We start from the raw sequence: 24,537 nt of genomic DNA, 5'->3' as shown, positions 1-24,537 counted from the left end.
TCCCAAGGGCAGGTATGAAATCCAAAACTGCTGCAGAATTAAAGGTATGTACGTGGGAAAGATGGAGAGAGACCCACAGCCCAGATAATAAAGGCAGGATAGATATGGTCATTAGGATGGAGAAGCCAGACTGGATTCTAAGCAGGTACTAAGAAGGGGAAACAGAAAGTTTTCCCCACTCTCCCTTCCCTACTAAAAGCCAGAAGCCAACATCTACCATTAGCCTTTCAAAACTGGGTCCCAGGATCTTGGTCTCCAGGAGGTCAGAAAGATACACACAGGGACACCAGAAACCACCTACAGATTTATTAAACTTTATTTCCTCTGAGTCTCTGGGCAGTCAGCAGGATGTAAGGCGAAGTGGCAATAGCTGAAGGGGCCTGAGCAGAGCTGGTGCTGGGAGGGGCCGACATGGACAGGAAGAGGAAGAGATTTAAATATCCAGGGCTGAAAGCCAGTTAATGGGTCTCCTTCATCTGTTTTTGTATTTTGTGTAGCATCTCCTGCATCCGCCGGAGCTGGAATAGGCATAGGCATCAAAATGGGCCTTTTTGGAGAGTCCTTTAGTATTGGGGAAGTGCCCCAAATTTCTAATCCATTAAGCCAGGACCTTGGTAGCCCTGAGGTATGATGGAGACTCTGGACAGAACCACCTATTGACCTATCCAGGACCCAAACAGCCAGCAGAGCTAGGGATCTTTCTATTAACAAACCAAGATATACCAATGTTGATGATCAAACAGGGGACCTTCCCTATACCCCATACTGTTCTCACCTCCTCATCTTTCTCTCGGATAAGCTTCTCAGTTTCTGGATCTGACCCTGGTGGGACAGCAGGGATGGGGAAGTCGGTACCACTCTCTCGAGTCAGTTTGCTAAGAGGAGAGAAGGGTTGGTAAGGCTAGGAGGACCCCAGTACCCACTTAGATTGGGCCTATAGAAGAACAAAAGAAAGGTTTGGTCTCACCCAAGGCTAGGCTTGGGATCCCCCCTGCCACCTTTGTCCTGGCTTCTGGTCATACTTGCGATTCCGTTCCTTCACCACCAGGCGGGTCATGCTCTGGATGCACTGTGCCCGGTAGTTCTCATAATGTGTCTCCCGCGTCACATCCTTCAGGTCCTGCATGTGGGTACGCACCAGCATTGTCCTCAGCTTCACAAAGTCGCAGTGCCCTGGGTTTTCCACTGCATAGCAAGGCTAGGGGTCAGCCAGAGGCATAGGTAGGGGAGAGCCACTGAGGGGCAAGGAGATACCCCGGTCACAGGCTCAGTGCTTTACCTTCCACGATGCCCCAGGGGTAGAGTCGACCCCGAACTCGCCGCCCTCTGGCCTCTACTACAGTGTTGCTGCCAATGACTGCAAATGGGATGCTTTCCTGGAAGAGGTTGGGGTGCCTGTCAACACCCTCTGTTCTCACCTGTTTCTTTCTACCTGTATCGTCATCTTCTCTGCTTCACTCTGGGAAGCCAGGGTCCTTTCCCACCCTGATAGCCTGAATATAGAATTCACTCCCTTTTTCCACCCAGAAGAAACAAGATGGGAAGGGGATGCCCTAGAGTAGCCCCACCTTTAGGGCTTGATCCTGCAATTTGAAGTCCTCATCCTCATCAGAGTCACAGTCTGGGAATTGATAGATCTTGATTCCAAAGCGCTCAATCTCCTCCCGGATCTGGCAAACAGATGAAGGGCCCACAGTTCTGGGGACCACATCCTTTCTAGAAGCCCACCTGATCCCCTCCCATCACCAGCTTCCCTCACTTTGCGTTTCTTGCAGTCCACTTCAGGAGGTGTCAGTGTGTCCGCCTTAGCCAGGATAGGCACGATGTTGACCCGCTGATGCAGGGCCTTCATGAATTCAACATCCAATGGCCGGAGCCTGGAGAACAGGAATCTGTGACCACCTGCTAGTGGCAGCCCTGCCCCTGGGCTCTTGGCCTGTTCCCTTGACAGCACCCAGTGGTGCCAGGAGCCTCAGGCTTGGACCATACCCATGGCCGAAGGGTGAGATGAAGTACAGGCAGCAGTGCACCCTGTTGTCTTGGATGTTCTTTCGGTTCAAGCCACTCTCATCTCGGAAATACTGCTCAAACTGCTGATCAATGTATTCTGCCACAGGCTTCCAGCTGGGGCAGGGACAGACAAGCAGAGAAACTGTGAGCGTGGGCGCCACCTAGTGAGCTTTGGGACTGCAGAGAAGTAGCCCCTCCCTGAGCAGTGTTTTCAAGACATTGTTATTCCCTGGCTTGCTTCACCAAATCTTCAGGGAAGTTCCTGAATGGGATGGTGTATATCTCGTCTTGATACAAAAGCCTGAGTACTCAGGCAGAGTTTAATAACTACTAGTTTGATGACAGGAAAAGGGCCCAGGTGATCAAACAAAAGAGTAAGAATAGGCTGGGTGTGGTGGCTCACGCCTGTAATCTCAGCACTTTGGGAGGCCGGGGAGGGCAGATCACTTGAGGTCAGGAGTTTGAGACCAGACTGACCAACATGATGAAACCCTGTCTCCACTAAAAATACAAAAATTAGCTGGGTGTGGGTGGTGTGCACCTATAGTCCCAGCTACTTGGGAGTCTGAGGCAGGAGAATCACTTGAATCCAGTAGGTGGAGGTTGCAGTGAGCCAAGATCATGCCACTCCAGCCTGGGCAATGGAGTCAGACTGTCTCAAAAAAAAAAAAAAAAAATAGCAAGGTAGGGCTGCAGGCAAACACCAACTGGAAGCCAGGGAAACCCTAAGTCAGGTTTCCAGTCTAACCTCAGAGCCTTTTTGCTCATGTGTTTCTACCGTCTCCTCTACCTCTCCAAACATATTCTATCCTTCAAGCCATAAGAGCCATCTCTTCCACGAAGTCTCCTTTGACTATACCTCTCTCCTTCTCTTCACTACAGAGCAAAACAAATAAATAAATTAATAAATTTCCCCAAGAACCTCAATTTCATATCCTTTGCGCTTTTATTATCTTGTTTAATCCTCACTGCCCTCACAGGTGGACATTAGGCATTATGATCACCATCACTCTCATTTCATACATGCAGAAACTAAACCCAGAGCAGCTAACAGACTTGTTCCAGGCCCGATGTGGTAGTTCCCGCCTGTAATTCTAGCACTTTGGGAGGCTGAGGTAGGCGGATCACTTGAGCCCAGGAGTTCAACAACAGACTGGGCAATATAGCTACACCCCCATCTACAAAAAACTACAAAAAAATTAGCTGGCATACACCTGTAGTCCCAGCTACTTAGGAGGTTGAGGTGGGAGGATAACCTGAGTCCAGGGAGCCTGGGGAGGTGGTTGATCAGGCCACTGCACTCCAGCCTGGGCAATAGAGTGAGAACCTGTCTCAAAGAAAAAAAAAATGGCAGGGAGAGGACTTGCTCTAGGTCATTTGGCTAGTAAATTCTCTACCCATCTGAGCCTCTAAGCTCAGTGCGCATTTGCCACTACACATTGCCTGACCCATTTACTAATTTAAGTTGCTATCTAATTGAAACATTGTTAGAGAATACCCCCACCTCCCCCACTTCCCTGTTGCCACTTGACTATAAGCCTCTCAGGGATAGGAATCATTCATGCTTGTTCTAAATCCCTTAAAATGTCCAGCACAGGCTGGACATCTAGTATGTGCTCAATACATTCTAGCTGATTTGATGCTTTGCTGTTGCCAAAATTCTGAAATTCTTAAACATTTTGAACGAAGGGCCCTACATTTTCATTTGCACTGGGCCCAACAAATTATGTTTCTGGTCCTGCAATTAGCATTGTTAAAATTCACCAGTATGCTATAAATAGCCCTTTGCACTCTTGAGTGTGCATGCATCATGCTGGGTGATGTTCAGATCAATTGGAGAGGTAGTTAAGGGCTGGTATGTTTTAATTAAAGAAATGTCTGACAAAATGAGTACATATGGAGGTGCACTTTAAACTGTGAGGTGCCTGGAAAATGAAGTTATTAGTATTATGGAAGGTAAGAGACAGTAGATAAACTGATTTAAGAAGATCATTTGCTGAAGATCATGAAGTTACTAAATGCCAATCAAGATCTGAACTCTCTGTCTAGGGCTCTTAGCACCACCTGCCTAACTTCTTCATCAAAGGTATCACCTTTTCTCCTGTCAATCTCATCAGTTCCCCTCTTCATCTACTCACTTAGGTCAGACCATTAGCTAAGCATCCCTCTAGCACCTGAAAAATAAAAAAGCCCAAATGATAGGAGGTTGTGGTAAAGCCAGCTTTTCTTTCACCAGGTAGCCTAGAAGGTACCTGGAGTTTAAACACAGTTCCACCATTTTTCCCTTTTGCCTATTCTTCCTCGCCTTTACCCTCCCTCCATTCATGACCAGCCCTTCAACATTTAGGTACCCTTGTTTGTGGCACCTAGACTGTTGCTAGTGAAAGGAAAAAGTGTGAGTTTATTGAGCATCTACTATGTAATCAAACTCTGTCCTACATGTTTTCACACTTCACATGTGTTTGCTTTTTGAGGCTCTTCTTTCTTATCTGTTTTTTTTTTTTTCTTCTTTTTTTTGGTCTCACTCTGTCTTCCAGGCTAGAGTGCAGCGGTGTGATCACAGCTCACTACACCCTCGACCTCCTGAGCTCAGTGATTCTCCTGCCTCAGCCTCCCCGGCAGCTGAGACTACAGGCCCATGCCACCATGCCCGGCTAATTTTTTTAACTTTTGTAGAAATGGCATCTCACTATGTTGCCCAGGCTGGCCTTGAACTCCTGGCCTCAAATGATCCTTCTGCCTCAGCCTCTTCTTTCTTATGTCTGTACCCCATTAAAGAATCATAGGGCAGAACTGGAACATTAGAGGAACATTAGAAGTCACCTATTCCAATCCTTTTCCTCTTACTTTATAAAGGAGGGGGTGGCTGTCAAGTAAGGGAAGTTACATGGTCAAGGTCATAGACCTCTTCCTCCTGAGAAGTATGACTATATCTGGGCCTATATGTATATCTGTGTGTGTATGGAGAAGGGTGGCTCAGGGGCAGCTGGAATTGTGCTTAGTCAGACATACCACTCTGTATTGTTGACTGCATCCCCAAAACCTGGTGTGTCCACAATGGTGAGCCGCAGCCTTACACCTTTCTCTTCTATGTCCACTGCATGCTTAGTGATCTCCACGGTTTGCATGATCCGCTCTGGAGAAGGGGGAAACTGAGGCCAGGGGAAGGGCAGGGACCTGCCCAGTCAGGATGAACCACTCACCCCAAACTGCTTCGTTGCCCAGACTGCTTCATCCACATTGCCCCCTTCTCCACCCCCAAGCTGCCTGGGGGACTGTTCCCTGGGAACCAGCAAGGAGTACATTTCCCAACACAGGAAATGCCGGTGGCTGTTGGCTCTGGCCCCAGCCTCTTCTCTGATCCCGTTTTGTTTTTTTTTTTTTTTTCCTTGGATTCCTGGAATCCTTGGGGGTCAGAGACTCATTCAGAGAGCAAGACTCTAGTCCCTGCCCTGCTTCAGCACCCAAATCTTTAGGGAGCTGGCTGGTGGGCTGCCAGGCAGATAGGCCTATGGAGAGCTGCTGTCAGTCCCTCTAGGAAGCCTTTGTTTCCAGCATGTGGGGGAGAGTCCCATCCCCCAGACTCTGGAGTGAGTTTAATTTCCCAAGACAAGTCCGCCTGATTGTCCTCTCCTTTCCTTACCTTCAGCACCAAGGAGTTTCCGGTCCCGGTACAGATCAGTGAGGAAGAGGCTATTGACAAGTGTAGATTTGCCCAGGCCAGACTCTCCTGAGAGGAGAGAGGACACAGGCACCAAATCAGAAGGTAAGATCTATAGCCAAAAAGCAACTCCACTGGATTAAGGTTTAGAGGAAACTACTTTCTTTTCTAATCGGAACTAGAGTAACTATAGTATTTTAGAGCTTGAAGGAAGCACAGAAATTGGCTTGGGAGAGCAAGAGATTGCTCAAGGTCACACAAAAGAGGCAAATACTAGAAAACGGTTGGTCAAATGTTCTTTGCAACCAATTTGTACCCCCACTCCACCCCAACCCCATATACATACACTCTCAGAGGCCAATAACTCCTGGCTATTTGGCAAAGAGGCACAGCCACTCACTGCTTGCTCCTTTCAACCTCTACTCCCTTCCCACTCATGGACACACACACCATCCCCACCTGAAACACACCCTGCCCAACCCAGCCCTGCCCCTTTTCTACCTGCCACCATGAGAGTAAAGTCAAAGCCTTTCTTCACGGACTTTCGGTGGACTTGGTTGGGGAGGGTTGCAAAGCCCACATACTCCTTGTCATCCTAGCAGACAGGAAGGCAGAATGCGTCAGGACAAGGAGCTGAAGGGGCCCTGGCACCCAGCACTGATCTTCTCTCCCTTTCAGGTCTTTGCCCCAGCCTTTAAGAAGCAGTGCCAGACTCCTGTGAGCTCCTATTTCAGGCCACCAACTGGGCTTCTTGCCATTGCTGAAACTGTTAGTTTCCAATGCCCTTGGGGGCAGATATTACAGAGCTAGGGCTGACACAGGACTGAAAGAGGTCCCAGACACACACACACACACACACACACACACACACACCACCCCGGTCTTCCTGCAGCAGCCCACTGAAAGGCAAAGGCAGGGCTGGGGGCTCTACCTCAGAAGAATCATAGGGATCAAGCTTGCCCCATGGGCTGCGGGGCCTAGCAGATGGGCTGAGAGGGGCTGGGGCACAGAAGTACTGCTGGCTGTCAGAGGACTGGGGCCACGAGGGGGGTCTGAACTCCAGGTCATCATCATAGAGGTCTGGGGCCTGGGGCCTGGATGCCCAGGTCTTAGCCTCTGGTGGGTGGCAGCTCTCGCTTCCTGAGAAATCCTTCACGAACTTGCTCAGTTCTCCATCATCTGTGGTGTCCTCCAGGAAACGCTTGATCTGGGGGAAGTGGGGTGGGTGGAGTAGGTAGGAGGTGATGGGAAGGGAAGAATGAGGAAGGAGACGGAAGACAGGAGAAGGCAAGAGGGAAAGGGAAAGCACTTGTGGTTAGAAGAGAAAGAAACTACAGCCAAGCCAGACCAAGTGCTCACCATCCCTCCCTCACCTGCTCACAAGCCTCCCCAATCCAAGATGCCAGGAAGGGCCCCAGGGTCCAAGAAGAGCCCTGGGCACCCCCAAATCCCTGGCAACTGCTCTTGAGAACTGAGGAACTCCAGTTCTGGTCTCCCTCTCAGCAGCATGTTTTTTGAGGCTGCCTTTCCTGGGGTTCTGGCCTAGCCAGGGACTGTCTCAGGCCAGGAAGTAAGGCCAGAGTGAATACGATAGAGCAGACAGAGGCATTAGACCCAAAAGGAGAGTACAGAGCATCAGAATGGGGCAGGGGATGAGGGAAGTAGGTAGGAGAGAAGAGAGCTGCCTGTGCCAGGCAGGTCAACCAGCAGGGGGTTCCGTGCCTCCTGTCACTACTGGTCAGTGAGCTGGGAGACTGAGGTACAGATTCTACTGCCAGTGCTCAATCCCCAAGGTTCACGGCCCAGCGCTCAATATAGCTGATCCTACCCCTTACTTCAGACACTGAGCCACACCCGAATCTGACCCTGGGCCCTGGGAGAGAAGAGTAACCTGCCAGTGGATGCTGACTGTGGGTGGAAGGCAGCTGGGAGGGACCAGCTAAGGGATGATGAAAGAGCCTGGCGAAGGCTGAAGGACAGCTGGGCCTCCAGAGCTTCTGACAGCCCCCACCTGTGAGGGACATATCAGGGGAAGCACCCTCAGTTGTTTCCTTACCCCTCTTCCCAGCCAGCAGGGTCTAGCCTAAACCATGACCCACAGGGGGTGGTAGGCAGAGAATGGTCTGACTCCTCTGTAGAAGCCTGTTCTACCCTATCCCCAGCTCAGAAGAGGGACCATTTTCCCCCAACTCTCATGGTCAGCTCTAGACCCTAAAGATTCTCCTCTCCTTTGGGGGTCAGCCTCCTTTGTGGGGTGCCTGGCAGTGCTGGGTTCAGCTCCGCCTCACAATACCCACGTGCCACCCCCAGACAATGGACAAGGGCCAGCTGCAGAAACTGACTCACTCTCTGGGGGTTAGCCAAGCTAGTGGGGACTACCCCAGACCACTGTGGAGTCACAGCTAGAGTTGGGGAGATAAGATGGCCACAGTCTTCCTACAAAGGGAAGACTTGAGGGAGGCGGATATGCACACTGACAGGTATATGCTAGAGGGAAGAGGTTGAGATAGGGAGGTTAGAGGAAAAAGTCTGCTAGGAGCTACTTCCAGGCTGTCACCTCTCAAGTCCTCACAGCTGCTTATAGCCGTAGTGCTCACCTGGACAGAGGGGAGGAAAAAACTGGAACCCAAAACTGGAACCAGCAGGTGGAGGCTAGGTGTCCTGAGACCAGCCTAACCCAGGGCTTTTCTTACCTATGATATTTGTGAGGTCCAGTGGCGACCATACATCCCAGTTTATGCCTGTTGTCCTGACATCATGATTAATTGTGCCCTTTCACTCTCAAAAGTGTCCCAGCTTAGATAATTAATTATATGGCAACAGAAAAAGGGTGGAACTTGGGGGCAGCAGCTCTTGTTGTCTGGCAGCTAATAAGTCTGGGGAATTCCAAGAAATCCTGCCTCTCTGCACAAATCCACAATAACCCAGCAGTCGGTCTGGGGATCAGGACAAGGGTGGGAGAGAGAAAGCTGTGCTTCACCTGGTTTCACTCAGGGACACTGAGTGGAGAGGCAGGGAAGGGAGAAAGAAAGGCACTAATGAAGATCCCTAGCCCCCACAATCTTCCAGCAGAGCCTCCAGGAATCCAGCACCGTCCTCATCTCTGCCAGCCCTGGCCACTCATCCGCATGGAGGAGGCCACAGGGGCTCTAGACTAGGAGTCAGGATGCTAGGGTCCTCACCTCCTGCCTGTCCATCCCCACCGCCAGCTCTGCCAGTGACCAAATCATTTTCTGACTTTCAGCCCCAATCCCATCCAAGGCAGGGAGAAGACAGGTCAGGTCCACCCATCTCCCAGAGCAGCACCTTACCCCAGCTTCAGTCCTGTCCTCAGGGACAGAATTCCCTTGCCATCCCAGTGAATGGTCCATGTCCCACGCTTCAGACTCCCTGTCAGCAAGCTCTAGGTCTAATTTTATCTCCCAGGCAAAGTTCCTCATACACAAAAACAGCCTTGTTTTGATGCTCTTGTTGTCTGGCTTCCTGGCTTGCTCCTTTCCTTTTCTCTTTGACCCCTTTCTGTCTCTGGCAGGGGCCAAAAAAGCCTGTGGAATGTCCTTCCCCACCCCACCCCCTCCTCCCCTTCCCTTGGCTCCCACCCTCCAAGGACAGCTCAGCTGCAGCAGGATCACTTGGTTCCTCTGCAGTCCCCTCCTCCTCTGATTGGCTGCCCCATGACGCCTGCCCACTGCCTACCCTGGTGGGCACAGCACCAACCTCCCAATGTCTGCCTGCAGCACAAGCTCTTGATCCATTTGACCTCTCCTGTTAACCTCCAAGGACACCGTGATCTGCCTGAGGACTATGAGCTGTCCCCAAGTGACCCAGCCCATCAGCACTTGAGGACAGCCACCCAGGATACCCATTCCCAAAGGATTTCAATCCCCCAATCTCTTTCTTTCACCTTAACTTTAAGCAGTGCTGGAGTAGGACGAGATGCCCTATAATCCCCCATATAGATTTTTGTGGGAATGGCCCCACACTTCTTCCCAAGTGTCCCTTTCTTTTTTTCCAGTGGGGAACCTCACTGTCTTTAGAAATCTGCTCCTAGATTTCCCTGCAGGGAGCCCCATCACAGAGGGGACTTTGCTCAAGAGACTCCCCTTACCCTAGGACACCTCACCTCCTACTCATAGCAACCTATATCAATTCCACCACTCCATCGCTTCCATAGCGTCAACAGGGGAGATGTTAGCACTTGGTCTCTGAGGAGCATGGGTTCAAGACAATGGGAGGCTGGCAGCCCAGAAACTTCAGAGCTGCCATTTAAGTGGGAGACAAATTAAGAGGCCTGGTTAGAAGTGTGCACTCAACTAGGAGTCAGGGGGCCACTGTTTCTGGTTGGAAGGAAACATCTTTTATGAGTCTGGATAGTATCTTAATTTCAGGACTTTAATGGTCAGCTGTGAATGGCTCTTCCTTGCCTCCCAGGGAGGCTGGGGAGAGAAAGCACTCACAGATGTGAGTGTGTTGAACCTGAGAAGACAAGGTGCATCTCAAGTCACAGAATGGTCATTAATGTTGACCTGTCATTCTTTTCGCATGTAAATTTCAACTCCCTGGGGCATCTGGGTTGGGGAGGTCTTCACCACTGATTCCTGGGACACTGATGTCCTTGGACAAAGAGACCCTCATAGAAGAGTCTGATCTGAACCAGTCAGCCTAAGAACTTGGCTGGCTTGAGAGCAGGGGCCTGAGGATGGGGACTTTGGTGATGGTGGTTGGAGTGGGGGGTGTCTTTAATTAGAGAAGAACAGGGTGGCCTTAGACAAGCTGAAAGCACCAAGACCTCAGCTGAACTGAACTTAGTGTGTGGCAGAAAAAGCCCCTCTAGCCCCTGCTGGGCTTGGCACTGGGGACAATCAGGCTTCCCCAGGCTTCCATCCCTAGAACAATCAGTCCCTCCATCCCCCATGTGGGGAGAAGTGGGGGACAGGAATAAGGACAGGCCTCTCCCAGGAACCCCCTTTGGGGAAGGTCACAGGGTCACCAAGATTTCCTGGCCAAGGCTTGGGCCGCTGCCTAGACACAGCTTGAGAGGCAAGAGCCCAAAAGTTGGCCCTTCCAGACCTGAATGCTTGTGATCCCAGGGGGCCCAGGGAGTTCCCTTCTGGAGGCTGCCCACAGCCAACATCGCACCCCACCGGCTGGTCAGGGATCCCCTCCTGCTATAAACAGTTTGTACCCCAGTGCAGAGGGCAAAGGCTGTAGGGCTTCCAGACTGGGAGGAAAGGATGGTGTGTGGCCTGGAGGTCCTGACAGCCTTACGTTATTTATGACAGACTCCGGCAACAATGTCTGGCAGAGAGAAGAGGAGAAGAGAAGACATCTTAAGCCAAGCATCAAAACTTCCTACCTGGGCACCTCCAGGGAGGCTGGCTGGAGTTACTGCTTCTTTTCCCACTAGAGGCAGGTGGCAGGAATGGGTGCCCCCACCCCCACACACTGCAGAGGGACCTTGATGGTGGAGAGGGAGGAGGTAGGTGCAGCAGGAGGAAGCTTTCCATTGGTTCCTGACTCGGGGGCAAAGAGATACAGCTAATCCCACAGGGCAGGACGGTGGGCTGGGCCTCCTCTCAGGGGTCTCTTTGGGAAAGCCTCAGGGACTGCCCCTTGTCAGGCTGAGGGAAGGAGGGGCCAAGCATCTCACAATCCCTCTTAGGGAGGCAGGCAGTGTTTATGGGCCTCCTCTGTGTTTTCCAGAGGAAGTTGATACGGACCCCGGTGCCCAGGGTAGGTGGGTGAGGAGGGGTTACTCAGGTAAAAGCTGACCCAGGCGAGCATGGGGACCCTCACCTTAGCTCATCACTGACGCGCCTTCCCCAGCCCAACATGCGCGTCTCCGCCGGCGGGCACCTCCCTCAGCACGGACCCACCCCTTCGTTCGAGACCGCAGGCATCACCCAGGGGTCGGGGCCCACTCTGTGGCTGCTCAGAGGGAAAACTTGGGAGCCGCGACGCAGCGCCGCCCGGCAGCAGTGCCAGCCTATGCCCGGGCCGGCGACGGCGCCTCCCATCCCGCACAGCCGCGACTGCGGTGCCGCGGGTCCCCTTGGAGCAGCCCGGGAGCTGCCTGTCCTGCTCACCCCGGCCCTGCCCCGCGCCCACCCGCCTGCCTTACCATGGCTGCAGCCCGGGCGGGGCCGGCTCCGCCTGGACTGCGCCCGAGCGACCCGCGGCTGAAGCTGCGCGCCGACCTCGCAGCAACGCCGTCCCCCGCCCGCCTCCCCGAGTGCGGACCGTTGGGGGCGGGACCGGCGGCGGGGGAGGAGCGAACCGGCCTCGGGGCGGGGCCTGCACCACAGCGGTTAGGGGTGCCGGCGCGAGCCGGGCCAGGGTGCCCACCTGGGGGCCGGCCTCACAACCCTTGACCCCCGGAGGCAAAGGGTATGGAGAGACAGCTAGGGCAGAGCGGAGAGCCTCAGCTCCTCGTCCCCGGGCTGCACCGGACACCTGGCCCTTCTTTACTCAGCTCCAGAAGTACCGCGGGGGCTTGAGCCAGTTCCCAAAGAAAAAAGAACGGCCCACCTGGCATCCCCATAAGGAGATGCCTTTGGAAGGGAGGGGGAGTTGCTGCATGACTTGGAGAGAAACCATTAGTTACCCCAGAGATTCAGCAAGGTTTTCATAAAGTGAAGCCGACTGATGCCCATTACTGATCACCACACCTCTTAAAGAGGAATGTCAGATATTCTCCACCTCCACCTGAGCTGTGAAGACGCAGGTTAAAGACAGGCTCCCTTCGTGCAGTACCGCAGATTAAAGATGAAAGAGGATTTGCTGCACAAATTATCCAGGGATCATCTACTGGAAGGATGGAAGGGAGAGGCTGAGTGGCTTTAACAGGACGGTGGAGCTTTGCCTGTGGCTGAGGACAGTGGAGAGGGCTGCAGGAGAGGCCAACTCAGGCATGATCCAGGCCCAGCTGGGCCCCTCTTCCTCTGAAAAGCAGGTGAGATGCTGAGGGGACAGATGCCTCAGCAGCTTTAGAGGCATTAGAGGCTCAGAAGGGTCAAAGCAGCAGCTAGGGGAAGGCAGATGCTTGGTGAGTGGGGTGTTGGTGAGGGATTTCCTGAGCTAAGTAGGGTCTGAGCTGGTCAGGCTCCTGCAAGTTTCCAGAACCATGTCCTTTCCTGACCCCCAAGACCCCTCTCTCAATGGCAAGCTGACTGGCTTCTCCCTGAATACACTCTGGACAAAACTGAGACCCACAGGCCTAGTCCTCTCTGTTGGTAGAAGTGCCAGAGGCCTGCCTGCCTTATTTCAGTCTAATCTGTGAACCAGTAGCAGTGGTTGAGACGAGTCAGAACTCAGCCAGAGGAGGGAAGAGGGCCTGGGGCAGCAGGTACGATCAGGCTCAGAAAAACAATGGGGCTGCTACTGGAGATGTTATTGGCTGTTTGGCACTGGTGAACTGGAAGATGGCAGGGTGTTCATGGGCCAGCAGGTTGAGGAGAAACCTTACTAGCTGGGTGGCCTTGAGCAACTCGCCTCACCTGTCAGGGCCTCAGTTTCCATACCTGAAAATGAGGGGATTAAACTAAAAGATTTATAAGCTTTCTTGCTGCTCAGGCCTTCTAAAAGTAGATGCAGTGGGGGAAGGAGGATATGCTGTATGCTACTGTAGGCCTTGGAGAAAGATAAGAGAACAAGGCAGCAGCAGGAGGTGCTGGAGAAAAGTTGACCATGCAGTGATTCAGGAGAAGGCCCAGGATCTGAGAAAAGAGGGAGGAGGCAGCAGCTTGGCTCCCATGAAAGAAAACCTCTAAAGATACAGAGAGGCTCCAGGAAAAGGCCTGGGGTAGATCAGGGGATCTGAAGCTGTACTCAGGAAAACAAAGACATAAAGAGAGAAACCAATGGCTGTTGGAAGTCTGCAGAAGCAGCAGCTGCTGCTGCCATTAGCCCCAAATGTCAAGCTTAGGCTATACAAAGCCCCACTGTTCAAAGCTCCAGGCTGCCAGTACTCATGTATGCACTCTAAGAATACCTCTTGCATGCTTCCAGAGTTGTGCGGCCTGGCGTGAGGAGAAAGCCTACATCAGGGAAGATAGGCCCCAGCAGAAAGTCTTGTTTTCCTCTATTATAACAGGCCCTTCCCCTGAGCCTCAGCTGAATTCCAAGTGTGGACACAGACACATCTCAAAAGATGGCCCAGCCAGCTCATCCTCAGCTGTGGCTGGAATCCCAGCGCTTCTCTGGCACCTGCTGCCCAGCCTCCAGAGTGCCCTGTGTGTCCTGAGGCAGGTTGGTACCAGCTTGTCTTGAGGAAAGCGAGGCCCTAAGCAAGTCCTGGGACCACAGAACTTAGCTCTAAGCCAAAAATATTCGAGTCTAATCCCTTTCTAATCACTCTACCACAGGCCTAACATGAGGCATGCTGGGGGAAATAAAAGCTGAAGACTGATTTAGAGCCCCCCCACCTGCATAAGCCCTGGATGCTAACCTACTGCAGCATTCAGAGGGCTCTGAGAGAACTTGGCCTGGGCACAAGTCCCATGCCAACTTGGCTATTTTCTCACTGCCTGAAAGTCCCTTGCCCTCTCTGGGTCTCTGTTTCCCCCACTGAAAGAGAAGACTGGACTCCTCCAAACTCTAGCTCTTAATTTCTGTGTGATGGAGGCCAGATCTGATACCTGCCTACCTGATACCTGCAGAACCAAGATACAGCAACCCTTGCATAAGTCACTGACGATTTATTGAGTGCTCATCCTCATCTCCAGCCAGTAGGTGGCCTGGCCAACTCTGCTTCAACACAGCTCAGCTCTTGGAGTGCTAGCTCTCCCTCAAAATTCAACATCCCACTAGGCATTGATGGCCTTGACTAGAGTACAACTCTCCAGGCACTGCTAGGGCATGGTATTTGAGCCAAGTGTCCGGGAGAGTGTCTAGCTGGGAAACTCAGCTCAGCCACCATAGATCTAGCCTGCTGTCCTGGGCCTGTTGCTTAGGTCAAGCCAACATGGTATGTCCTGGCGCCCTCCACTAGGTCTTTTCTACCCACCCACAGATGCAGTTTGTATGTCACAGGACCTAAGCAAGGAGGCTGCATGTGGGCCATGTCAGGGCCCAGGTTCAAAGCCAATAATAAAGCGCAACTACCACAGGAAATCAGGATTACAAATCTGCATGACTAGCAACGGCCACTTCTGCCTCTCAGTAGCTAAGTTTCCCTAAAGTGGTGCAGGAACTTATCGTACATCCCTTCCCTGCTGAGGTAGATGAGTCACTGATGATATAGTCAGAGAGTCCTTGGACCAAATGACCATCACCGGGTTGTGTCTTTCAAGGAAACCTCAGTAAGTCTGCCCAACAAGGTCTGTGATGGACAAAGGCAAGAAACCAAAATACATTAAGCCCAAATCTTCCCCCAGCTGCTGCCACATGTCCCATGATCCTGGGGGCAGGCATGATGTATGGGTGGCAAGGCTGGGAGCATTGTGTTTCCTGGCACCTGCTGAATGGCTGCAAAGGGGCAGTTCCAAAGCTGGCAGGTTGCTAGAAGCCGACCACTCTGATAGGGAAGACAGTCCTTCTAATATCCAATGTGAGCAAGGCAGGACATGGTAGCTCAGGGTTGGAAAGGACTTACATACCTCCTAATGTGATTACTCACCAGATGTCCAAAGGCTCCCCCGCCTTCCCAGCCTCTGCTTAAATACCTACCTCTGATGGCCAAAAATTCACTGATTCTAATAACTGCCCTTCAACATTTCGGCAGCCAAGTTACCAAAGTCTTCACTATACTGAGCCAAAATCTGTCTCTCCCTGGCTTTTACCCTCCAAATGTCTCCATGCTGTAAGCTTTGCTGACTCATTCCATTGGACTTTGCTTTGTCCTTTGATGTCCACACACTTTAAGTGACCCATCTGCATACTTTTCTCTCCTAAATTAACCACAAGCCCCTCAAGAGCAGGGGGTATGTCTTCTCTTTTAACCTCTGCTCACTTTAAATCAGCAAACACATGATGTGATGTTTGTCTGGGTGTCCAGGCCCCTGGCCCCAGGAGATGGCTGATCAATATGGATTGACTAAAAAGACTCATTGATTAGTTTTCCATTCTGATTTTAGAGCCCAGACAAGCCCTGAGGCTCTGGCTTCACTGACCCTTCACTTGCCCTTCATCCTGGATGCTCACAAGTTCACACCCACCTCCCAGCCTCGTGGTTTACATGCAAAGATACAGATGTTACTCCCACCAAAACCTTTCCCTTCACAATTCTTGATATCTAAAGATGCTGCTGAAATGTTGAGAATTTATTTTACAGGGAGACATGGCCACAGAAGGATTTCTATCCCACATAGTTGACTCCCTGGGCACACTGCTCCTTAAAATTCTTCCAGCTTTGATGAACAAACTCTGAGCCTCAGTTTCTTCATCTGTGAAATAGGGAGAATAAATCCACCCATAGGTTACTGTGAAAACCCACTAACACACTTAACATGATCAATGAATGAACAGTAGCTATTATCTCTGCTAATGAGAAAATTATCAACACCAAACCAGCAACTGTCAACTGTGACTATTTCAAATGCCTTCCCTCCAAAGGATTTGGAGTGTGCATGTGAAATAGGTGTAGAGAGATAGGAGGACAGAGAATACCAGAGTTATGCCTTAGATGGAAGCGACATTGGAGTGACCAAGCTGCCACCTGTGACCACCGGTGGAGGCAGCTTCTCCAGCTAGACACCATCTCTAGAAAGCCGGCGCTTGGTCTCAGATCTACTAATCCAAATTCCCAGAAACAGCCACTCTGGAGGCCCCTGGAACTAGATGACTTTGGCTGTAGTGGGTGTGCCAAGGAAGCGACACCCACAGTGTTAGCCTGAGCTTCCCTCAGGAACTGCCTCACATTCTGTCCCCTTCCTCCAGGCTTCATTCAGCCCCCAGGGTGCAGCTGTCTCCTGCTGCTCTCATAACAGCAGCTGAGCCAAAGGCAGCTGGGCAGAGGAGGGTGAGGGGACATGGCCATTTCTGCCTCATGACAGCCTTCCTCTGGCTAAGCAGCTGTCAGGGTGGCTCCTGGGTTACAGATTTGCTTCCTCACCCGAGTATGCACCCTGGCCTCTGAAGCCAAGCTCCCTCATCTACCCAGGCCCACTGTTTCTGTTAGTTGGAAAATCCACCATTTGAAACACCACCAAACTACTCTGCAGAAAGATGTGATGTTGGAGATGGGTTCCAGTCACCAAACAGCTTCTGAAAATACACCAAAAAGTCCACAGTGGTTGTGGCAGATTCTTCCCTATGCGGGATTATTCTGGGCAAAATGAATAACTGAGGCCAGGTAGTCTGGCCTCAGTTTTGCTATCAAGCCTGAGAGAAAAACATCAAATTTTTCTGCCCCTCATTTTACAGGCAGAGGGAGTAACGTGTCCAGGTCTCACTGTGAAGCTGGGACATTGTCACCTCACTCTGTGCTTCCAGGTGGACTGCATGACAGCTTGGACTAGGTAACCAACTGTCTTGGTCTGCCCAGGACTGAGGGAATTTTTGAGACATGGCACCTTCAGTGCTAAAACCAGTGAAGTCCAGGGAAACCGTGATGAGCTGGTCAACTTAGCCTGTCCCCAAATTAGCAAGTCATGACCAGAGGTCACCAGCCTTCCATCCTGCTCTGGAATTGGCTGCCCATGGTAGCTGGAAATGGACAGGGTGCCATCTGACAGGGTAAGATGCTCGCTTCCTAAGAAGCTGTGCAGTGATGGTCAAACTGCTATAAAAAGCCTCCAGAGATGCCCTGTCCCATTTCAGCAGCTTTACTCCATTCTTTCAACAATTCTCTTTCTTCTGAACTACAAGCTTCTACCCAAAGCAGATAAATGCCAGGTATGGTGGCTTGTGCCCATAGTCCCAACTACTAGGGAGGCTGAGGCAGGAGGATCACTTGAGCCCAGGAATTCAAGATTACAGTGAGCTATGGATTGTACCACTGCACTCCAGCCTGGGCAACAGAACACTTTTTTTTAAAAAAGCTGGCTGGGCGTGGTGGCTCACACCTGGAATCTCAGCACTTTGGGAGGCCAAGGAGGGCAGATCACAGGGTCAGGAGATCAAGACCATCCTGGCCAACTTGGTGAAACCCCATCTCTACTAAAAATACAAAAATTAGCGGGACATAATGGTGCATGCCTGCAGTCCCAGCTACTTGGGAGGCTGAGGCAGGAGAATTGCTTGAACCTGGGAAACGGAGGTTTCAGTGAGCTGAGATCGTGCCACTGCACTCCAGTCTGGGCAACAGAGGGAGACTCCGTCTCAAAAAGAAACAAACAAACAAACAAACAAAAAAGGGAGATAGCCCATGACCTAGGATTCTGTTAACATTCTCATGAATGTGGAAACTCCTTGAGTTCCTCAGAGGCTTTGGATTTCTCTTTGTAAAGGATGCCAATCTGAGCAAAGTGTCTGTGATTCAGAAGCCAACAGGTGGCTAATCATACCATCCCTCAAGGGCTATATGGCATGTCACCCAAAAGACACTGGGGTCTGCCTTAAGTATCAGTGAGATGGCCTTCTCTGATTCCTGGCCTATTTTCCAGAGTTGGTTTCTTGCATAATTGATAGAGCAGGGAGTAAACTATCTTGCCCTATGACAGCCTCGGAATTCACTTTTAAGGATAAGTAGATCAGGTTTCTCAAGGACACAGGATCCTGGGGCTAGGCACCCTGTCTATCAAAGGCATTGCAGCCCCTCCCATCAGAACTGCATTATTTCCAGGAACTCCCCAGGGCTATGTGAGAAGGCAGCCCCCAGTGACCCATTAGGGCACCCTCAGGACCTTCCTGTTGAGTTTTGCTAGTTCTGATCCCAAAAAAACCATCAGGAATGCTTCCCTTAGTCCAGCACAACCTCCTCTGGGGAGACTCCAGCCCCTGATGTCCTAATCCAAGGATGAGAAGCATCTGTCCATCCTATTCCTTAGACAAAAGGGCCTTGAGGGGCCATTTGGGAAGGGATCGACACTTAAGAGAAAGAGAGGTGGTGAATCAGGAACCATCCCCAGCTGTTCACCCAGAGAGGTTTGTGAAGCTTAACAACAAACATGCTGCCTTCCACAAGCCAGGCGTCGTGGCCAGGCCACTAGAGAATTCCTGCCAGGAATGGAATCTGGAACAGACTCTGGTCAACCATTCCCAGATCAGAGGAACCAGAGGCCTTGGACACCAGCACCACAGAGTCTCCATCCTGAGGCTGCATGGGGTCATGCAGGCTGGAGCCTAGCTTTCTCAAATGTTAGAGAGCACCTGGCTGTCCTCCATGCCACCCTACCTCCAGAGAGTCAGAGAAGACCAGCAGCCCAGCTGCCTGGGAGCCTTCTCTTCTCGGCTTCTAGGAAGCAGCTCTGCTGCTGAACAGGGCTGGAGAGCTGTAATTATCGAGACAGGATAAGAGCTATTTTAGGAAGGAGCCATCCTGCTGCCAAGGCTTTTGACTTCCTAAACTAAAACAAGATGCACAGAAAAAGGGGGTGAGGGTGGGGGAGAACAGGGAGGAGCGTGCTCAGTCAAAAACATCAAATCTTGACCAAAGGGAAATATTAACCCCTTCCCAAAGGTACACATTTGCATCTAGGGGTGAGCAAAAGTCTAGCTAAGAACACTATCATCCCCTAGCTTTGGGAAGGAGGCGTAACTCTTCCTTCATCCCCTATCCATCTCCCTATGGACTCCCTCTCTCCTAAGACTCTCCAAGAGCACTACTCAGTCTGTTTCATCTATTTTGACATTTGAGCACAAACATTTCATACTGTTGTTTAAACGTTTCCTGTCTATGTCTTATCTCCCCAACCACATGGCAAGTTTCTCAAGGCCAAGGAATGTGTGTACTGCAAAGCTTCAATGCTTCCCCTAAAAGTGCCTAGCAGAGTGCTAGGCCTCTGAATAAAAACTGTTTATGGAAGGGAGAGAGGGAGGAAGGAAAAAGAAAGGGAGGGACTCACTGTCTTGCATGGAGACAATCTCCGAAGGTAGCCGCTCCCACCTACAGCTGAGCTCATGGCATAAGGCTGGATAAGAACCCATGGCAGTGGGAGGTGGCAGCCTTGTTTCTAGACACCTCCCCTTCAGCTGTTCCATTATCTGAGCTTAGGCCGACCCCCACTATGCACTCATTTGTTTTCTATGGCCAACTGTCCATCCTGAGTCAGCCTATGAATGGGACCCATTAGAGGCCATTGCTAGGCTTTGAATAATAGAGAAATATGGCAAGAGGAAGAATGGAAGTAGGAAGAGCTTTGACCATCTTGTCAAACATGGACCAAGAATAGCCAAAGTACTCATGGGAACAATGCAGTGAAATCAGGACACTACCAAAAATCAGGACACAGGACTGCCAAGAGCAGACTCCACCTTGAGTTTTTCCAAGTTGAGGACCCAAATAGTGTGTAACCCAGAAAAGTGACACCTTTCTGGAATGCCCCAGGCTGAAAAGGGGAGAACCAGGTGGGGACTGATCCAGTGGCTACCTAGACGGCCTTCCCACAGAGCACTTGGCAAGATTCATCATCTGCCAAAATGTCTCTATACTTTCTTTCTAGGACTGCATGTAGCTCATACAGTGCTTTTGTGCAAATACCCCTCTGGAAGGATGCAGACCCACAGGTGAACAGCTTGGCAAATGGAACATACGTTAGATTTCAGCCCCCCACTTTCCCCTCCACCAGGTGCTCTTGTGCAGTGAACAGTCTGCCCAAGCATAGGGAGCAGCTCTGTCTTTCTCCATGCCCACTCCCATTATAGGACAGGAGAGGGATTTGGATAGTCGGGTGGGCACAGGAAGACTGGAAGTAACCTCCCAGGGGTGTTCTTACCTCCTCATCTGTCATAACAGAGAAGTAGAAGCCAGGCATTCCCAGGGGGGCAGCAAGTGGAATTCAGAGTGTGCCAATAGAAAAGGAAAAAGAGAAATTTACTAAAGATGCCCAGTGGACTTGGGCAAACCTGGCCCAATCCCTTCCTAGTGCAAGTGGCCCAAATAATAGCAGCTGGTCTTTACTGAAAGCTCACTGTTGCCAAGTACCATGCTAAGAGCTTTAGAGGTAATACCTTGTAATAATCCTCACAATAACCCTAAGAGGGAGCCATTATTTTCATTAACAGATGGGGAAACTGAGGCTTAGGTAAAATAACTTACCCAAGGTCACAGTCAGCAAATAGTGGACCCAGGGCTCAAATCCAGTTAGTAACTCAAGTTTGTACTTAACTGTGCCCCTACTTTATAGAGCTTTCCTCCCTCTGAGGAGCAGGACTGCCCATCTCTGCTCTTTGCTGACCATCACTAGGAGGGTTCATGCTGGTTGGGGTTGGATGGCATTCCCAGGGCTCTCTGCCCCCAGGAACTGCTTTATCCAGAGCCCTGGCCTCTGTCATGCTCAAGGGCTAGAGTGTATTTTGGGCCGTGATGTTCGCAACAAGAAGCCCCTGCTGCCAAGATTTACTCCATGAGGGTGGTCCCCACCCTCCCCTGCCCCCAGAGAGGCCAAGAGTATAAAGGGAGCAGAGGGTGGCAAGGCTGGGGGACACTTCTCTCAAGCATTCTAGAGCTGCAAGATACACTGATGGCCTCAAGGAGAAAGCCCAGACATCTCTGAAGATCCTGCCTGGGCAGCATCAGTAAGTACCCTAGGTGGTAGAGTGGGTCATGAGGAGGGTTCTAAAAAACCAGAGAAACACTTGAGAAGAGTCCCCAGCCTGAATAAATATGAAGTCAACCCTGAGCAAACTGTGAAGCAGGCAGTATGCTTTGGTGTATTTTTTTTAATTACATGATAGGTGGCCAACTAAGCTGAAAGGCTATGAGGCTTAAATTATTCTCCATTCCTGAAGTAACTTCCTATTAAAAGGAGACTCTTGAAAATGGAAAAGGTGGCCAGGCACGGTGGCTCACGCCTGTAATCCCAGCACTATGGGATGCTGAGGCGGACAGATCACCTGATGTCAGCAGTTCGATTCCAGCCTGACCAACATGGAGAAACCCTGTCTCTACTAAAAATACACAATTAGCCATGCATGGTGGTACATGCCTGTAATTCCACCTACTTGGGAGGCTGAGGCAGAAGAATTGCTTGAACCTAGGTGGAGGTTGCTGTGAGCTGCAATCACGCCATTGCGTTCCAGCGTGGGCAACAAGAGCAAAACTCCATCTCAAAAGAGAAAAAGAAAAGAAAAGGAAATGGAAAAGATTCCAAGCCCCAAAGAAATTACTCTAATGGTGGAATTTCAGTAAGATGAGAAGTTCCTCTGCTCCTTCAAGTCAAAATCCCAGCATTTATCTCCTAAATGACCCAGCTCTGTAGATACATAGATGCCACTCCTCACCTGCCCTCCCATCTCCCAAGCTCCCACAACAGGCCCGCAGGAGGGAAAAGTACAGACCTTTTAGCCACCAGATGACACGATTGTTCATTTCCTGAGAGACATCTGAAAGTAACACAATTATGGTTGCTTTTCTTCTCCCTGTGGGATGCAAATCCCACCCTCCACTGCTTGCAGTTCCCTTTCTAGCTCCACATTTCTCACCCAAAGGTGCCCTCAGCCCTTGGTCCTCTCCAAGAAGCTCCTCCAGCATAGGACTATATATTCCCACTCTCCCTATCCCTCTCTCTGTGCCCCGTGAATGCCTTTCCCCTCCTGGAAGTCTAAATCCCAGCTCATCTGCACCCCACCCTGTCCACTTTGTTGCCAGCGTGTTTACCTGAGGCCCTTATTCTGTTTAACAGCCCTTACCAGCCCTCACCCCAGCTCAGTGCTTCATCTCCACTCAGGAAGCAGCTTTCAACCCTGCAAGCCCTCTTTACTACTTTCAGTTGAAAAGGTAAGCAGTGTTGCCTAGAGGAGTCAATGCCTGTCACCTGGCCCAAGCATCGTCATCGATGTCATTAGCTTGGAGCACAGAGAAGCTGGCAGGGAAGGAATGGAACAATGGGCTCAAGTATAGGACTAGCTTTGGCACTGGCAGGAGAGCAGCAGCCTTTAGGCCCAGAATGAAGAGTTGGCCTTTCCTGCCCACCCCAACATCCCCATCTCACTAAACTGGGGCTGCATCTGGGCAGTCTGCTTCTTCACATACCCAGGAAGAAAGAACTAAACCATTGAATGAGTTGTTTGCAGGCACGCTTGGGGGTCTGTGGCACTTCACTCACTGGTGCCCAACTTGGAGACTCCTTTGGTGATGGTGGTGGTGATGGGCTTGCCTTCTCTCTCTGGAACTTCAGATTCTCAAATAAAGGGCTAGAGTCTATTTTAAAACAGGACAATAAAGGATCTAGGGAAGGAGAACACTTACGCTCAAAATCAGGTGTTGTTGGCTGGCTTTGGGGTATTCCAACTTCAGGATTCAGCAAGGCCCACCATGAGGAGCCAGGCCCATACCTAGGTAAGGACCGAGGAGGCAAGGGCTGAAGGGTCAGTTCCAATTCTGCATGGATGGAGGACTTTTGCGAGAGTTCTGGATACCTGGGTGTGGGTCCTTTGGACATGTAGGTAGTTTCCAGGGGTTTTTGGGTTTGCTGTTTATAGGTGGGCTCTGGAGTGACAAACATGGATGATTTGTTGGAGTCCTCAGACACTGATAGAGCTGTCACATGGTGAGTTGGCTCTACTGACTGTACCTCTGGGGAGAGGGTGACCCTGCGGCCAACCTTGCTGTTTCCTTGAATTGGGGCCCTCACGTTGGATTCCACCTGTGATGATACTAAGACCTTTGTGGAGGGCTTGCTTGCGGGGTAGACAGAATAGTTGTGAAGAGACTCAGGGTCTACCCATGCAGAAACTTGGTGTACCCCATCAGAATCTCGAAGGACAGAGAGTTTGCATGATGAGTCCAAGTTCATATTTCTATACGAGGCCTTGGGTTCCCAAGGAATTGAACCATAAGGATCTGTTTCTGATTCTTCTACAGGGACCCTTCTCCTGGCTGTCTGATAGTCTGCAGAGACACTGCTGCTTCTGTGCTCTGGGAGAGAAGGACTCCTTGGAGATCTGATCTTAGTAGTAGTCATAATCCTTTGGATGGGTTCAGTTTGTACTGCTTCATCCTTTGGGTAAGACGAAATCCTGCGGGGAACTCTGACTCCTTGGGGTTCTGGACCTTGGATGGTGGGTCATCTTGTAAAATTTGTGATTGCAAGTTATCCTTCTGGTCTTGAAAACTCAATCGATGAGAAGATTTGACATCTGGGATGGATGAGGCATGATGGCCGACCTTGTGCCCTGACTTGCTCTCACCACCTCTTCGTGTTGCTTCCTCTCTGGGTGGACTAACATTCCGTTGTCTGCTTGAAGCATGGGAAGCCAGTGTCTGAGTTTGCTGGCTCTTTGGATGAGGAGAGGAATGGCGGGATGATTCTGTTCTTGGTCCAGTCTCGGTTCCCTGAGGGGTGGGTACCGCATAGCATCCAGGCCCTAACTCGGGGGAGACAGATCAAGGATAGTCTGATGCCGAATGGAGAGTGGTGGGATGTGCAGCTTCTGATCTTCGGTGGGAAGGGTTCAGGGAGACTGCAGCACTTCGATGGCTTCAGGTAAGAATGAACCAATGTCTCCACTGAGGGAATGTGTTAGTAGTAACCTCAGACCCTCTCTGTGCTGAAACCGATACCTTGGCCCCAGGTTTATTTGTCTTGACAGTTGTGCCTTTCAGAGCAGATCTCATATTTTACTGACTGGCTTGTATTCGGGAGCCTAATGATGCCTGAATATTTATCCTGTTTTCAAGCTGCTGTTCTTGGGCATCTACAAAATTGGCTGTTGTTCTATGAGTGTCTCAAATAGTCTCCTTAGCTACTGCTCTGTAATGTGATGTCTGGTGATGTCATAAAGGAAGGAGCTTCCTTCCTACATCCTAGTGTAGAGCCACAATTCTT

The 24,537-nt window shown here is 50.9% G+C and overlaps 2 protein-coding genes and 1 pseudogene across 16 annotated transcripts; 1 reads left to right on the top strand and 2 right to left on the bottom strand.

Annotated features, from left to right (window-relative positions):
- Positions 1-298: 298 nt before the first annotated feature.
- SEPTIN4 (septin 4) lies at positions 299-20,656 on the bottom strand. 10 transcript variants are annotated; one of them, XM_054255752.2, is made up of 13 exons: positions 11,468-11,879; positions 11,028-11,184; positions 6,603-6,878; positions 6,173-6,266; positions 5,654-5,740; positions 5,023-5,146; positions 1,990-2,124; positions 1,760-1,877; positions 1,569-1,670; positions 1,280-1,376; positions 1,023-1,185; positions 776-875; positions 299-518 (listed from the first exon to the last, which is right to left on the bottom strand). In XM_054255752.2, exons 1-13 carry the CDS (start codon positions 11,503-11,505, stop codon positions 459-461), a joined length of 1,551 nt encoding a protein of 516 aa, XP_054111727.1. In that variant the 5' UTR covers positions 11,506-11,879; the 3' UTR covers positions 299-458. The 10 variants fall into 10 exon arrangements, with proteins under 10 accessions (XP_054111727.1, XP_078228942.1, XP_078228941.1 ...); XM_078372816.1 differs by lacking the exon at positions 11,028-11,184 and adding an exon at positions 10,857-10,969; XM_078372815.1 differs by lacking the exon at positions 11,028-11,184 and adding an exon at positions 10,857-10,969 and having other exon boundaries at positions 11,793-11,879.
- On the top strand, positions 11,982-23,712 carry LOC128932092 (uncharacterized). Of its 5 annotated transcripts, XR_013535530.1 has the most exons (5): positions 12,503-12,623; positions 13,679-13,918; positions 22,393-22,487; positions 23,192-23,259; positions 23,574-23,712. XR_013535530.1 is itself a non-coding variant. In XM_078372818.1 (4 exons), exons 1-4 carry the CDS (start codon positions 12,582-12,584, stop codon positions 23,205-23,207), a joined length of 393 nt encoding a protein of 130 aa, XP_078228944.1. In that variant the 5' UTR covers positions 12,503-12,581; the 3' UTR covers positions 23,208-23,347. The 5 variants fall into 5 exon arrangements, 1 of the variants encoding a protein (XP_078228944.1); XR_013535533.1 differs by lacking the exon at positions 13,679-13,918; XM_078372818.1 differs by lacking the exon at positions 23,574-23,712 and having other exon boundaries at positions 23,192-23,347.
- LOC128928140 (uncharacterized) lies at positions 21,801-24,439 on the bottom strand (annotated as a pseudogene). The gene is made up of 2 exons (XR_013535529.1): positions 22,743-24,439; positions 21,801-22,093 (listed from the first exon to the last, which is right to left on the bottom strand). The product of XR_013535529.1 is annotated as an uncharacterized LOC128928140 (transcript).
- Between the last annotated feature and the right edge of the window lie 98 nt (positions 24,440-24,537).

The sequence above is a fragment of the Callithrix jacchus genome, chromosome 5 (genome assembly GCF_049354715.1).
Source record: "Callithrix jacchus isolate 240 chromosome 5, calJac240_pri, whole genome shotgun sequence".
In the NCBI taxonomy this organism is placed as follows: domain Eukaryota; kingdom Metazoa; phylum Chordata; class Mammalia; order Primates; family Cebidae; genus Callithrix; species Callithrix jacchus.
Note: the sequence above shows the minus strand (reverse complement) of the source record. Positions and strands in the feature narration are given on the sequence as shown.

What these genes read in the sequence shown, in the direction of transcription:
- SEPTIN4 (XM_054255752.2), bottom strand. Translation starts at nt 11,505, where the DNA reads ATGTTGGGCTGGGGAAGGCGCGTCAGTGATGAGCTAAG. An exon ending in GCCTCCCTGGAGGTGCCCAG is followed by an intron (nt 6,879 to 11,027) that starts GTAGGAAGTTTT and finishes CACTTCCCCCAG; the next exon opens with ATCAAGCGTTTCCTGGAGGA. An exon ending in CTTTACTCTCATGGTGGCAG is followed by an intron (nt 5,741 to 6,172) that starts GTAGAAAAGGGG and finishes CTCTCCTCTCAG; the next exon opens with GAGAGTCTGGCCTGGGCAAA.
- LOC128932092 (XM_078372818.1), top strand. Translation starts at nt 12,582, where the DNA reads ATGATCCAGGCCCAGCTGGGCCCCTCTTCCTCTGAAAAGCAG. An exon ending in CCTCTTCCTCTGAAAAGCAG is followed by an intron (nt 12,624 to 13,678) that starts GTGAGATGCTGA and finishes GCATGCTTCCAG; the next exon opens with AGTTGTGCGGCCTGGCGTGA. An exon ending in CCCTGTGTGTCCTGAGGCAG is followed by an intron (nt 13,919 to 22,392) that starts GTTGGTACCAGC and finishes TCTGTTTAACAG; the next exon opens with CCCTTACCAGCCCTCACCCC.